We start from the raw sequence: 15,872 nt of genomic DNA on the forward strand, positions 1-15,872 counted from the left end.
AGAAAGCTATTTAAATACATGAGGAGTGCTTATGCTCAGAAAAACGCTGGCCTCCTTCTCTAAAGGTGCACAGAGACAGATTTTCAATTAAAACTAAACACAAAGTGAGGACGCAACGATCGTGTTTACCCGCAAGCTTCACGAGCAGACCGTTAGTGTTTACTCTGAACTGTTTGAGCACGCTAAGATCACTAATCAGTGTAAAACTAGTAGCACATTTTTAGCAGGAAATCTGATATATTCTGATATAATCTGATATTCACTCCGGATCGGATTTCATTCCGTTTTCTACGTTTTTGGATGCTCAGAAAGCCGAAGAGAGAATTTTAAAAACATTCTGAAAAGATTTTGTCGTTCTCTTTGTCGTGCTGCTAGTCAGCTACTCGAATTGGTGTAAGTTATAAACGGATTCAAAAATGTTCACTTCAAAAACATCAAACTTTAACTGGCGTTTTTATTAATAATAAAAACACTAAATAGTTTTTAATCATTAAAATGAACGACTAATGTACTTTCATTTTATGACCGAATTAGACAGTCCTGGTCTATGCTAATGCTCTGTGCTAACATTTGACCTTCTCACAGCGAAACACGGAGCTGTACGCTGATGTATCAGGGACACGAGCTGAACTTTCTGGATGCTGTAAGACCACGTTTCAGTTCTGCAAGAGATTCGGATGAAACTAACCACCACTTTTATGAAATAAGTATTAGAGTTGGATTTCTTTTCTGCTACATGTAAACATACTGAACATTAGCATTAGCATTGAATGGCAGTAAAGTGTGCCTTGACCTGGAGGAGAGGTCAGATGTCTGTAAGCGTGTGTGATGAAGAATCTGCATAATAAGCTTTGGACCATCCAGCTACACCTTCAAGACCCGTGCCCCGTCTCATGAATATGGTAATGAGCATGCAAATGTGCACAAATAAAGGGCAGCTGAACTCTCGCTGACTCGGTCGAGACGTAGAGAGAGCGAGCGATGATGACAAGCTCCCTCAGACCGTGGAAGATGTTCACAGAATATTTATTTGGATGTGGATTTTTGGAATGAAGTGAATTAAAGTTTTGTGTGTTCCAGTGGAATGTAAAGGAAATGTGAAATAGACGGCTTGATACGGCCGAAAGTGGCCTCTGTGTCTGTCAGTCTTAATAAAGGAGGCGTGGCCTCTGTGTCTGTCAGTCTTAATAAAGGAGGCGTGGCCTCTGTGTCTGTCAGTCTTAATAAAGGAGGCGTGGCCTCTGTGTCTGTCAGTCTTAATAAAGGAGGCGTGGCCTCTGTGTCTGTCAGTCTTAATAAAGGAGGCGTGGCCTCTGTGTCTGTCAGTTTTAATGAAGGAGGCGTGGCATCTGTGTCTGTCAGTCTTAATGATGGAGACGTGGCCTCTGTGTCTGTCAGTCTTAATAAAGGAGGCGTGGCCTCTGTGTCTGTCAGTCTTAATAAAGAAGGCGTGGCCTCTGTCTCTGTCAGTTTTAATGAAGGAGGCGTGGCCTCTGTGCCTGTCAATCTTAATGAAGAGAGTGTGGTCTTTGGATCTGTCAGTCTTAATGAAGTATGCATGTTCTCTGTGGCTGTCAGTCGTAATGATGGGGGAGTGGCTTCTGTGTCTGTCCGTCTTAATGACAGGGGAGTGGCTTCTGTGTCTGTCAGTCTTAATGACAGGGGAGTGGCTTTTGTGTCTGTCAGTCTTAATGACAGGGGAGTGGCTTTTGTGTCTGTCAGTCTTAATGACAGGGGAGTGGCTTTTGTGTCTGTCAGTCTTAATGACAGGGGAGTGGCTTCTGTGTCTGTCAGTCTTAATGATGGGGGAGTGGCTTCTGTGTCTGTCAGTCTTAATGACAGGGGAGTGGCTTTTGTGTCTGTCAGTCTTAATGACAGGGGAGTGGCTTTTGTGTCTGTCAGTCTTTATGACGGGGGAGTGGCTTCTGTGTCTGTCAGTCTTAATGACAGGGGAGTGGCTTCTGTGTCTGTCAGTCTTAATGATGGGGGAGTGGCTTCTGTGTCTGTCAGTCTTAATGACAGGGGAGTGGCTTTTGTGTCTGTCAGTCTTAATGACAGGGGAGTGGCTTTTGTGTCTGTCAGTCTTTATGACGGGGGCATGATCTCTGTGGCTGTCAGACTTAATGATGGAGGCGTGGCCAAGAATGGCTAAGAGGCCATTTTGCCTCTTAGTTAATAAATAATTAGTTTTTTTAATCAAATTCTGAATATCTGACATTATCAGACTCTCAGGCTCATCATTGTGTGTTTTTTGTTTGTTGCTTTGTTCTAATTTACATGTAATCTGTTATTTGTACAAACCGAACTGCTGACCTGGGAACAGTTCATTCATGACGCTGGTCTTTTCAGCACAGCATGTCAGCACCTCAAAATGGTGGATTTAAGAACCTACTGTGTAAATATTTACACACTTGTACAATAGAACATATTCTGATGTTCAGCTAGATTTACAAAAGCTCTGAAACTCAAGTTGAAGTCGTTATTACGACTTTATATCACATTCATTTAACTTAAAGAGTTGTACAGAATTCTGCCAAATGAAGTGTTGATTGTATCATAAACTGTCAATCAGATCAGTCTTTAGATGTTTATGAGTTCTGTGAATTTTACTAAAGGAACATCTGGGAAAGCAAATATAAGCAAAATAGAAATGAATCATTTAATAAATTTCCCTGATTAATATTGTGTTAAATATTAAATCAAAATATGAAAAGGAGGTAATATATTAAAATAAATAAATTAACAAAGACTAAAAGGTGGAGTTATTTAGTTGAAATATGGAGTTAAGTCAGAATAAAGACATCTGTAATTTCCTGCATTGTACAACTGCTTTGTGAAACACTGTGACACACTGCAGATTTGTTGACTTTTCCTCTAGAATGCATTAGACTGCAGCACACATGCACAGTTTTGCAGTCCTGCACTCGTTTATTCACTGTGATGGTTAATAGTTTTCTCAGAATGAATCACCGAACCTGGAAATAGAAGTGCTGTTATACAACGGACCAAAATAGTGCAGGATTGAAGTGAACGCACACAAAACTCTGCCTTCAAAAGCTTTCCCAAAAAGCTCTTCTTTTCTTTAAATAACAGAAATGTCATTTAGCTATTTATCTATTTTTATATTCTTCCTTTCTCTCTTTTCAGTTTATTCACCTGTTCATTAGATCCCTGTGTTTGAGGAAGTGATGGAGTGCTGATGGGAAAAGTGCTGCAGCAAATGGATATGAGTGCACACACACACACACACACACACACACACACACACACACCTCACTCACACACACCTCACACACACCTCACTCACACACTCACACACACACACCTCACTCACTAACACACAAACACACACCTCACTCACACACACACACACACACACACACACACACAATCTCAAGCCAGTTGAGTGTACAGTACTATACATTCAGGGATCAGAAAAAAGGATGAGAGAAAAGAAAAGAATAACAGAAGAGGAAATTGGGTGAGAAAGCAAGAGAAAAGGAAAGAAAAGAAAAGAAAACAAGAGAAAAGAAAAGAAAAAAGAAAAAGCATGACAAGAGAGGAAAAGAAGAGAAGAGAAAACAAGAGAGGAGAGAAAGTAAAAATAAACAGATGGTTGTCTTCTGTCTGCTTGGACATCCGATGAAGATGAAGATGAAGATGACGAAGATGGAGATTTCTTAACCAATCCAGAGGTAAATTAGCATAACAGGTGTTTCCACACAGGTAACCGTGTAATCCAGATGTGCAGCACTGACACACTGCTATGCGCACTTCGGAATCAGATGAACACAGTGCTAACACATTAGCATGGATTAGCTTGGACTTGGTCTTGGATGCATGCACTGATACAGAACGTCACGGTATCTGTGTATCAGTCTTCAGCAGCACTAGCGCGAGGCAGATGGAGGGAGAGAGAGAGAGAGAGAGAGAGAGAGAGAGAGAGAGAGAGAGAGAGAGAGAGAAGGGGGGTGAAGCTTGGATGCGGTGCTGAAACATTGGACTTACCTTGAAAGGGAACATAGGACATGTTCCATCAGTGTTGAACCTCGCTCGCGCTCCTCAAATCCTCTGCATGCTAAAAAAAATCCTCCCTCAGCAATCAGAGGAAGAGATGATTTTAAAAGATGAAAAATAATAATGATAACATCAACCCGCTCATGGTGTCTCGCGCGCCGACGCAGAGTGATGGATAATTCCGGTGGTGGTGAAAATATGAGGGTGAAACAGGCGAATGTTTCAAATGATATTCCAGAACATGGAGGAAGAAAAAGACATGAGGAGGAGGAGGAGGAGGAGGAAGAGAGGGGAAGAAAAAAAGCCGGCGTTGAAAATTGTTTAAAAAAAATGCAAAAAAAAAAATAAAAAATTAAATGAGCATTAGAAATAAATAGTGGCACGCGCCGATAGTGGTGAAGCGGGGACCGAGAGAGAGAGAGAGAGAGAGAGAGAGAGAGAGAGAGAGAGAAGGGGGCGGAGGAATGAGCGCGAGCTTGTAGTCTATCTATCTTTCTATCTCTTTTTTGCAGTGTGGTTAAATCTACATGCACTACATGTCCCCTCTCTTCTCTCCCTCTTCCCTTCTCACACCGCGGTATAAACGAGTTCGTATAGCGCGAGCTTCATTCTCTCAGCGCGCTCCCCCGCGTGCGCACCCACACACCCACACACACGCAAACGCGCACGCACACACACACGCAAACGCGCACGCACACTTTCTCATAGACTCTCTCACATATACACACACGCACACAGGCGCACACACACGCACACTTTCTCATAGACTCTCTCACATATACACACACGCACACACACTCACACGCGCACACAGGCACACACACGCACACTTTCTCATAGACTCTCTCACATATACACACTTTCACACACGCGCACACGAACGGACGGCACTATGGCACGAGTGTCGATCTCAAGGCCCGAGAGCAGGATGCTGTGATCAAAAGACACCAAATAAACCTCCTAACGCTTAGGAGCCGAAAAAGCGCCATGAAGTTAAAGTGAGGAATAAAACACAAGCAGGACGTCATTATTTTCCTACAACAGCACTTTACTTTATTCCTCTTATAACGCAGCGATTTGTCAATGATTGTTTTTACATTAAAAACTAAATGTGATTTCTGACTCCAGCATCTTTTTATTCTCGCTTTTAGAAAAAAGAAACACACGCATTAAAAGACGTGTTTATTTGACGTTTATTACAGGAGTCACTGTGACAAACGAATCCCATCCAAATAGGGCTTTAATCTGTATTATTTCCACTCATCAGTGACAACATTTGTTTGTTTGTTTATCGTGATATTACCTTTGTTGACCTTAATTTCTCACCAGATGCGCGCGCGCACACACACACACACACATACACACACAAACACACACATACTCCCCCCCCCCCCCCCCCCACACACACACACACACACACACACACACACACGCACACGCCACTACATCATTGTCACTGCTGTAATGATGTAATTGATATATAGGAAGGAGGGGTGCCAATACATTGTGACAACAACAGATGAACAAAAGGTGATTTTACTCCTACACAAACTGCTGCAATCTTGGTTTTATATCATTCTTAAAATATCCAAAATGTTGTTACTAATCAAACTGATCTTCAGAACATGTACAGACTGCTAAATTCCTCTGTTTGTTTCACACACACACACACACACACACACAGACACACACACAAACATACTCACACACACACACACACATACTCTCACATACACACACACACACATACTCACACACATACTCTCACACACACACACACACACACACACACATACAGACACACACACAAACACACACATACTCACACACACACACACACACACACACACACACACACACACACACACACGTATACATCATACCTCAATCAGCCGAGCCAACTCCTGGTGCCCCACCACACACCCCGGAAGCTGAGGCTCAGTGCCATGGCAACGGCAGCCAAGATGGCGTTCAGTGCAGGCAAATGGACAGTTTTACAGTTTATAGCGTTATTAGGTTCATTTAAACCCCCACACAACACCGACACGTCTACAAAACGACTTAAAACTGACTTAATATATTTTATAAACGCACCAAAAGGAGACCCGAACAGTATAATAATATTCCTGCGTTTTGGGCTTTCATTAGTGGACTGGTTTCCGGTGGATGAACATGACCGCCATCTGGTGGTCTTTTACATGCATTACAGGCTAAATAAATCCTTTAAATGATATTTAATTTTGATTTAACAGTTTTTAAAAAACAGGCAGAATAAAACACACTAAGGTTTTAGATATCGTGAGAAACCGAGAAGGAAAAACAACTAGACACTGTTTAAATATTAACCATGTTTCAAAGTGCAGCTTCTGAAAACTAACCTTAAACTTTCGGTCCATCCTCTCGTTTTCTCCTCCACTTTCCATATATGGGCATCATTTCCTGTTCTTATTCATTTCCTGTTACACCTGCTGTTGATTAATTCAATAACAGCATCATCTCATTTTCTCGTCCCTGTTCCTTATATGGGCATCATTTCCTGTTTAATGTTATATAGCCCTATATAGATTTATATTAGATGTTAAGGTTTACGATACGTCATTAAACTACTACAGAACATGAAATAAAGCAACAATTATAATATCAGGTGTATTTTTAATCCTTTTTTATTTTTCACGTCTGTTTTGTTTCACAAAGATCTCAAATGGAGGAGGTGGATGAGGATCAGCTACTCATTTCAGTTCCTCCTACGATGTGATGAGTAACTTTTTATTACATTATTACATCAATCTGTACACAGTACTGAACACATCAGGAAGAAAAAGGAAGAAATAACTAAATGAAGAAACACAAAGGTGCAGTCCACTAGTTTTGTCCCTTGAGTTAACCCTGAATTGATTTTTCTGTCTATGACTTTTAAACACTTCACAGGTGAAGTCCAGAATCTATTACAATAAAAAAAAAAACAAGCAACAAAAAAAACCTGACAAAAAAATGACAATCTGTTCTTTCTCCGTTTCAGAGAGAAATATTCTGTCGCTAGAACCGATCTGTGCACATTAACACGTTAACGTCAGTTATCTCGGTTATCTCTGTATGTTTTATGTCCCTGATCCAGTTCAGTTAACGTGTGGAACATTTTTGGAGAAATATCCTGACATGTAGCATTTCTTCTCCAGGAGCTACAGCAGGATACACAAAAAAATAAAAAAAATAAAAAATGTATGTAAAAAACAAAAAATTCTAAAATTACCAAGTTTGTTATCAGTAAAATTAAGCTTAAAAAATATATATATATATTCACCTACTTAAATGATGACATACTTTAAGATAAACGATTAACTTCAAATAAAAATATAAATCTAAAATAAAAAATTTAACACTACGTATAATTACAATACAGTAAACGTACAGAAAATGACAAATAAATAAATGATTCAATACGTAAATCCTTCAAATTCATATGAGATGAGGATAATATTTAAAAATCCATGTAATAAATGCTTTAAAATGTTTTTAATTGTTCTGAGTTGTTACTGGGCTTTTAAACCTCAGCGGTTTCAGATTTCTGATTATTTCCTGTCAATCTGCTGTTTTCTCACAATGGACCTAAAACAGAAAAGTGTGTCATTAATATAATCCACTCATATAAACTACTAACTATTTAACACCAAAATAATAGATTTGAATACAAAAGCGAGTAAAAGAGAAGTGCTACAGGACATTTCAGATGATTTCTAGATGCTCTACATGAACTCTCCTCATCTGCCATCATATTAAATGAAACTTGCATAATAAGAGGTAAATCATTACAACGCTTCTGATGAGAAGTGACTCCAGGACGGCTTTCTTCTTTCCTTCATCTCGTTACAGATACCGATGTTGAGAACGATCTCGATCCCGTACCTCAGACATGGAATTTAGATGAATATATCTATTATATTATATAGGATACAAATCGGATATCGGATCGTAAAGTTCAAGGCATTCTAAAGGTGTTTTCTAACAGTATTTGAAGTACAGGAGACGCCGTGGAAAGGACAGAGGGATGATTTCTAACAGTTTAATCCCACAAAGTCAAGTGGCAGCTGAGCCTCCGTGTGGATTCGTGTCATTTTTCTGCTGTAACGTCAACAGTTTTGTTTCTTTTCTTTTTAATAAACACTGACGTTTCCCCACTCCACCAGGTACTGGACCTTTCCGTCTGGCGTCACACGTCTGGCCAGAATCCTGACCGCCTCTCCTCCACCCCAGCCTCGGGGCATCGTGTGCCCTTCCAAGTTCACTCCGTTGGGGTAGGGGGCGACATCGTGCAGGAACAGAGACGGGCATTGCTCGAACCTCTGCCCTGGTGGGTGACTGGACGACATGGAGAACGGGAGACACGGAGCAGGAAGTCGACACGGATCCTCGGCACTGTGGGGGTTAAATACATCACTCGGTACATAAAGAAGTACATAAAAATACTTGGGACATAAAAAGGACTGAGAGCTTGACGTGACCTTAGACACGATGCTTAAGTTATGCAGATATATATACAGAAAATCTATCCAACCACATTCCAGGGGGCGGAGCCACAATTAGAATCAGCAGATCACAGACCTGTAGTGATGCAGAGTCCGAGGAAGACCCTGAGATCCGTTATACGTCGTGTGATACAGAGGGAACATTCTCTTAGGAGGCGTCCTGTTAAAATAAATAAAACACATATAAATACAATTAATAAAAGAAAATCTTTTAAAATCGATTACCGAAGCTCACGTTTGGTTCGGTTTTTCACATCAAGTGAAATAAAATCGGTAACCAAACAAAAAAATATCGCGCAGTTCTCAAGATAATAAGAACGATCTAAAATTATAACCGAGAACATTTGTTTCAAAAAAGCAGTTTTAAATCACAGAACATCAAAACCAACATTAATACCAACATTAATACCAACATCAATACCAACATCAATACCAACATCAATACCAACATCAATACCAACATCAATACCAACATTAATACCAACATTAATACCAACATTAATACCAACATCAATACCAACATTAATACCAACATTAATACCAACATCAATACCAACATTAATACCAACATTAATACCAACATTAATACCAACATCAATACCAACATTAATACCAACATTAATACCAACATTAATACCAACCCCAGCGCTAATTCCTCCTCGGATTTCCGGGAGTTGTAGACGCTCGCACCGTTCACACACCCGTGACAACACGGCACCAGATTGATCTGGTTAGCAGGTGGACACGGCTACAGAGGAGAGAAAGCAGTGAGAATAACTTTTTAAATAAATGCATCATAGACAAATTTATATGCTAACAACACACAGCTAATAACAGCTGCAGAGATGCTAGCTGCTTGTAGACTAGTGTTTAACTCAGTCCAGGTCACTAAGCTTTAATGTTTAATGTAAGAAAGTGTCTTGAAATATCTTTAAAATTTAGCTGTAATTAAATCATGAACAATGTACCACAAAAAAGTACCTAACACTATACTAACACTATACATGGCCAGCTAGCTGATAGCAATGCTAACACACTTTAACTTTGTAGGTCATGCTACTTGATAGGTACGTTAGCCTTAAATTAATATTTTTATAACTTTAAAAAATGTAGCCACACTGTAGCGCTAATACTTCATTGCTAAATGTAAAACAAAGTACAGGCTGAAAAGTTACTTATGCTACTTCATAACTAGTTTAGCAGTTTTTTTTTTAGATTGTTTTAATATGTTTACATGGACAACAAGATCCATTAGCATGTGCTGTGGATAGAAAAGTAAGAGAGATACAGACTGTAAGTGATAACGAGACGAGTGTGACAACAAACAATGGCGGTAAAAAGTGACGTGACGTACGGCTAAGTACGGTGACCCATACTCAGAATTCGTTCTCTGCATTTAACCCATCCAAAGTGCACACACACAGCAGTGAACACACACACACACACCGTGAACACACACCCGGAGCAGTGGGCAGACATTTATCAGTCATGGGGGGTTCGGTGCCTTGCTCAAGGGCACCTCAGTCGTGGCCGGCCCGAGACTCAAACCCACAACCTTAGGGTTAGGAGTCAGACTCTCTAACCATTAGGCCACGACTTCCTCCACAAGTCTCCAAGTCTTCTGACTTGGAGAGATGCTGAAGTTAAATAGCGGTGCTAACACAGTGTAACGGGACACAGGTGAGGGTGATTAGTTCTGCGCCCTTCGGTCCGTGACAGTATCACACTTATGAGTTACAATACTAATTCATTAATCAGCATCACTTTTGGCCTGGTGTATGATTTCAAACACTGTGATGTGAATAAAAAAGGAGTTAATCAGATTAGATTAGCCAAAGCTGAACGAAGCAGACTGTTAGCGTGATTGAGATCGGTGTCATGTGTTCAGCATGCAATGAGAATCCAAATGATGGCATTTCCTCTGTGCTGCGTTTCCTCGTCCGACGCTAGCAGCGTGACGCAGCATCTCCGGCGAAACGCTGCCAGATAAGAAACCATCAAACCCAAGGGTTGTTGTGTGACACACAGACTATGGAGTGCTGCTGATGAACAGATACGCTACTGCAGCTCGTCTCATCCGACCTGTCTTCCTGTCCATGCAGACGATTAAACACGAAAGTACACACAGGACCGCTGACCCTTCTTCTCTACATCCTTAAACCCAGACTTCAGCAGCTGTGTGTGTGTGTGTGTTGGTGACACTTGGACCTGGAACTATATTTGACAGATCCCAGATCTCAGTATTTTCATGTAGTAAAGATAGTCCTGTTTTTCTCTCTCTGTCCTGAAGAAGTTCCATCTTTACCTCTGACTGTCACACGATGCTGAAACTGGAGACTCCTTTCAAACGTGTTACAGAAACACTTTTGTTCCTCTGAACGAGCCGTTACTATAGAAACGATAATGTATCAGGACAAGTGTGTTAATATTACTATGATTATAAAGCTGTGATGTGCAGCTGCTGTACTGTGAGTGCTGCTGTTAGAGAACGTTCATCAACACCGACGTTACAGACAGAAGTGCTGACCTGCTGAAGTGTCTCAGCGATGCGCCGCTTGGATTTGCGAGACTCAGAGCCCACGACTCGTCTCTGGCACGGCAGCGACAGCGGGCTGGGGACCAAACCACAAAGCTAAAAAAATTACTCTTTTTTTTTTGGTGTGTGTGTGTGTGTGTGTGTGTGTGTGTGTGTGTGTGTGAGTGAGTGAGTGAGTGAGTGAGTGAGTGAGTGAGTGAGTGTGTGAGTGAGTGAGTGAGTGAGTGAGTGTGTGAGTGAGTGAGTGAGTGAGTGAGTGTGTGTGTGTGTGTGTGTGAGTGTGTGTGTGTGTGTGTGTGTGTGTGTGTGTGTGTGTGTGAGTGAGTGAGTGAGTGTGTGAGTGAGTGAGTGAGTGAGTGTGTGAGTGAGTGAGTGTGTGTGTGTGTGTGTGAGTGAGTGAGTGAGTGAGTGAGTGAGTGAGTGTGTGAGTGAGTGAGTGAGTGAGTGAGTGTGTGAGTGAGTGAGTGAGTGAGTGTGTGTGTGTGTGTGTGTGAGTGAGTGTAAGTGAGCGTGTGAGTAGGTGTGAGAGTGTGTGTGTATGTGTGTTTATATGTGTGTGTGTTTGTGTGAGTGTGTATGTGTGTGTATGTTTGTGTGTGTGTGTGTGTAAATGTGTGTGTGAGTGAGTGTGTGTGAGTGTGTGTGAGTGAGCGTGTGAGTAGGTGTGAGAGTGTGTGTGTATGTGTGAGTGTGTGTCTACTGTATGTGTGAGTGCATGTGTGTGTATATGTGACGGCGTGTGTGTGTGTTTATATGTGTGTGAGAGTGTGTTTATGTGTGTGTGAGAGTGTGTGTCTGTGTGTATGTGTGTTTATGTGTGTGTGTGTGAGTCTGTGTGAGTATGTGTGTGTGTGTTTATGTGTGTGAGAGAGTGTGTGTGTGTGAGTGAGTGTGTGTGTCTATATGTGAGTAAGTCTGTGTGTGTCTATGTGTGTGTGTGTGTGTGTGTGTCTGTGTGTATGTGTGTTTGTGTGTGTGTCTGAGTGTGTATGTATGTGTGTTTATGTGTGTATAAATGTGTGTGTGAGAGTGTGTGTGTTTATGTGTGTGTAAATGTGTGTGTGAGAGTGTGTGTGTGTGAGAGTGTGTGTGAGAGTGTGTGTGTGTGTGAGAGTGTGTGTGAGTTTGTGTATGTAAATGTGTGTGTGAGAGGTTGTGTCTGTGTGTGTGTTTATGTGTGTGGGTCTGTGTGTGTGTGTTTATGTCTGTGTGTGTCTGTGTGTGAGTGTGTGTGTGTTTATGTGTGTGTACTGAGTGTTCTCTGAATCAGCTTGATCAGGTTTCTTTTTATGAAAGAAGTTGCAAAAAGTGCAGCATTAAATTGGGGTTGTGCAAAACTTTATTTTACAAATAAAAACGTAACAATCTGACTTGTCTCGTTCCCCTGATCAGAGTGTAACATTATAAACATCTGATTGTTTAGAATTTGAACTGAAAGTGAACTAGTTCCCTGTGTGTGTGTGTGAACTCTGTGTAAAGGGAATCCTGGGTTCGGTGGTTAGAGGTTTCACACTGCTCAGGCTTTAACCAGGGTTCACAATGAATCCTGGCTCTTTATAATCTGACGTTTCACGCTGCACGGCATCTTATTTGCATATTTGCAGCATCAACAACAATGTCTGGATAAATACAGCGCAGGACCACTTTAAATAACGGCTTTAAATAGAGATCATTGAGGAAAAATATTGTTGCGTTAATCCTCCACGGCTGTTTGAAGCCTCCTGAGAGGCACAAAGAAAAGAAAACAAAGACAAATAAACAAAAGAAAGAAAACTCAGAGGAGCAAATTATATGAAGAGATGAAAAGGCTTGTGTTACTTGTACAGAGCCTCATTGTTTACTGCTCCATCCTCATCTCCGAAATTATGGGTCGTGGTTCTGGTGGCGTTTTTCTGCTAGTGACACATTTAGTGTCAGTGAGTAGATACAGACTTTCTAAGGCCATGAATAATTTTGATGTTTTTAGTAAACGCTTTGAGAGACCAGATTACAGAAGTAAACGCTCATCGGAGGGTCAGAGTTAACACTGCAAATGTCGGGTTTCACCTTGTTCCCAAAATAAGTGTGAAACGCTCCTCTACCTGGGATTAAAAAGCAGGGGGTAAGTGCAGTGTGAAAAGACCTAAAGTGTGCTATATCATTTTTATGTGTTTGTGTGTGTGTTTGTGTGTGTGTCTATGTGTATGTGTGTGTGTGTGTGAGTGTTAAAGCGTGGGCATGTGTCTGTGTGCATGTGTGTGTGTGTTTGTGTGTGCATGTGTTTGTGTGTGAGTGCATGTGTTTGCATGTGTGTGTATGTGTGAGTGTGTGTGAAAGCGTGGGCATGTGTCTCTGTGCATGTGCATGTGTTTGTGTGTGTCTGAGTGTGCGTGTGTGCATGTGTGTGTGAATGTGTGTGTGTAAGTGTGTGTTTGTGTGTGTTTGTGTGTGTGTGTCTATGTGTATGTGTGTGTGTGAGTGTGTGTTAAAGTGTGGGCATGTGTCTGTGTGCAAGTGTGTGTGTGTTTGTGTGTGCATGTGCATGTGTTTGTGTGTGTTTGTGTGTGTGTGTCTATGTGTATGTGTGTGTGTGAGTGTGTGTTAAAGCGTGGGCATGTGTCTGTGTGCAAGTGTGTGTGTGTGTTTGTGTGTGCATGTGCATGTGTTTGTGTGTGTGAGTGCGTGTGTGTGCATGTGTGTGTGTATGTGTGAGTGTGTGTGAAAGCGTGGGCATGTGTCTCTGTGCATGTGCATGTGTTTGTGTGTGTCTGAGTGTGCGTGTGTGCATGTATGTGTGAATGTGTGTGTGTAAGTGTGTGTTTGTGCGTGTTTGTGTGTGTGTCTATGTGTATGTGTGTGTGTGTGAGTGTGTGTGTGTTTGTGTGTGCATGTGCATGTGTTTGTGTGTCTGAGTGTGCGTGTGTGCATGTGTTTGTGAATGTGTGTGTGTAAGTGTGTGTTTGTGTGTGTCTGAATGTGTGTGTGCACTTGTATGTGTTTGCTTGTTTATGTGTGTGTGTGAACTTGTGTCTGTCTGTGTGTGTGTATGTGTGTGTGTATTTGTGTGTGCATGTGTGTGTACACCTATATTTGTTTGTGTGTTTATGTGTGTGAATTTGTATGTCTTTTTATGTGTGTCTGAATGTGTGTATGTGTGTTTATGTGTGTATGTATGTGTCTGTGCGTGTGTATGTGTGTCTATTTGTGTGTGTATTTGTGTGTGTGTGTGTGAGACAGAAAGCATTCATGACCTTTGTTCTGACCTTTTGCGGTGTGTGATGCTGATGGGCTGCTCGGTGATGAGGGGCGAGGAATCGGACGACAGCGGTGGTGGAGCTCGCACTTGAAGGCCAAAAAGACACTTTTTCTTCTTGATCTCTTTCCCCGAGACGAACCTTCAGAGTTAACGAGAGTTCAAATATTTACTGCAGACGTGCTACATGTTTGGAGTGTAAATTGCCAAAATAAAGTGTTATTTACGGTTAAGAGCGTCTCACCTGTCCTTGTGGGAATTTAACGCATTGAGCAGATTGTGGCAGCGATCTTGCTTAGGCGTATCTGATAACTGAGAACACAGAGAAAGTGTCACGTGTAGAATCGAACACAGACACAGAGAAGTGAAAACTTCACTCCATCAGGATACTGGAGTGTGAGACAAAGTCATGGAGACACAAGTCAAGAGCTTCTGTTCATCAGAAGTCAGTGTATTATCAGGAAAGAAGCTCTGACACCTTCTACGGTGGTCAGTTTAAAACATAAACAGGGTGAAGCACCAACAGGAGGATAAGCTTAAAGCCAACAAAGAAGAGGAGCACAAGAACGTTCGGGAAATGTTATTCCGGCCTGGGAATTTTGAGCCAATCAGAAGTTTGTTTGAAGGGAGGTGCTGGGAACGAGCTCAACAAGTGTGAATTACATATGCAATAATGTCCTGAGTGGGGGGGTCACGGTGGCTTAGTGGTTAGCACGTTCGCCTCACACCTCCAGGGTTGGGGTTCGATTCCCGCCTCCGCCTTGTGCGTGTGGAGTTTGCATGTTCTCCCCGTGCCTCGGGGGTTTCCTCCGGGTACTCCAGTTTCCTCCCCCGGTCCAAAGACATGCATGGTAGGTTGATTGGCATCTCTGGAAAATTGTCCGTAGTGTGTGATTGTGTGAGTGAATGAGAGTGTGTGTGTGTGTGCCCTGTGATGGGTTGGCACTCCGTCCAGGGTGTATCCTGCCTTGATGCCCGATGACGCCTGAGATAGGCACAGGCTCCCCGTGACCCGAGGTAGTTCGGATAAGCGGTAGAAGATGAATGAATGAATGAATGAATAATGTCCTGAGTAAGAGCGTGAGGTAGATGGTAATTAGTCCAGAATCTATAGTGTACATATCCATGTGTGCTAATCTCTAGATGTTTTCACATTACCGTGCCTAACAGCAGAGAATCCCAGTTCTCGTTGGTGAAGGCCATGATTTCATGATCGAAATCGAAGTATTTCCTCTTGCAGCACAGGGACAGATGATACAGCACCAAATGGGCCAAATCTACCCTGGATAGATGGAACGAAATCACAAAACGGTAACACGAAAATAAACACCAAAAAAAAAAAAAAAGAACCCTGAATGATAATATGTTCGCTGAAGTCAGGAAAGAGGCAGAAGATCTTACCAGGTCATGGGGAGTCTCTGAATGGTCTCAGGTCCATTCGTACACACTGAACACTGGAAGTGATAAAACCTTGAAGAGGAAAAAAAAAAGAGCAGCTTGTAAGAAGTAAAGGGAAGTGTTTAGCAATGATGCTAACACAATGCTAACCTGTCTCCATATAGCA

At 41.8% G+C, this 15,872-nt stretch overlaps 2 protein-coding genes across 11 annotated transcripts in view; both read right to left on the bottom strand.

Annotated features, from left to right (window-relative positions):
* syngap1b (synaptic Ras GTPase activating protein 1b) overlaps window positions 1-4,458 on the bottom strand; it is an 88,775-nt gene extending 84,317 nt beyond the window's left edge. For all 7 annotated transcript variants that reach the window (XM_060862355.1, XM_060862353.1, XM_060862349.1 and 4 more), the window contains exon 1: window positions 4,009-4,458. In XM_060862355.1, coding sequence (XP_060718338.1) covers window positions 4,009-4,023 — 15 coding nt within the window. In that variant the 5' untranslated portion in view covers window positions 4,024-4,458. The remainder of the gene's footprint in view (window positions 1-4,008) is intronic.
* Window positions 4,459-6,664: 2,206 nt separating this feature from the next.
* Window positions 6,665-15,872, bottom strand: part of phf1 (PHD finger protein 1) — a 15,132-nt gene continuing 5,924 nt past the window's right edge. For all 4 annotated transcript variants that reach the window (XM_060862099.1, XM_060862102.1, XM_060862103.1 and 1 more), the window contains 9 exons: window positions 15,857-15,872; window positions 15,710-15,778; window positions 15,467-15,590; window positions 14,553-14,620; window positions 14,319-14,450; window positions 11,068-11,152; window positions 9,182-9,288; window positions 8,617-8,700; window positions 6,665-8,430 (listed from right to left, as the gene is read on the bottom strand). The exon at window positions 15,857-15,872 is cut by the window's right edge and continues 80 nt beyond it. In XM_060862099.1, the coding sequence (XP_060718082.1) occupies window positions 8,169-8,430; window positions 8,617-8,700; window positions 9,182-9,288; window positions 11,068-11,152; window positions 14,319-14,450; window positions 14,553-14,620; window positions 15,467-15,590; window positions 15,710-15,778; window positions 15,857-15,872 (947 nt within the window). In that variant the 3' untranslated portion in view covers window positions 6,665-8,168. The remainder of the gene's footprint in view (window positions 8,431-8,616; window positions 8,701-9,181; window positions 9,289-11,067; window positions 11,153-14,318; window positions 14,451-14,552; window positions 14,621-15,466; window positions 15,591-15,709; window positions 15,779-15,856) is intronic.

This window comes from Tachysurus vachellii, chromosome 25, assembly GCF_030014155.1.
Source record: "Tachysurus vachellii isolate PV-2020 chromosome 25, HZAU_Pvac_v1, whole genome shotgun sequence".
Classification (NCBI taxonomy): Eukaryota; Metazoa; Chordata; class Actinopteri; order Siluriformes; family Bagridae; genus Tachysurus; species Tachysurus vachellii.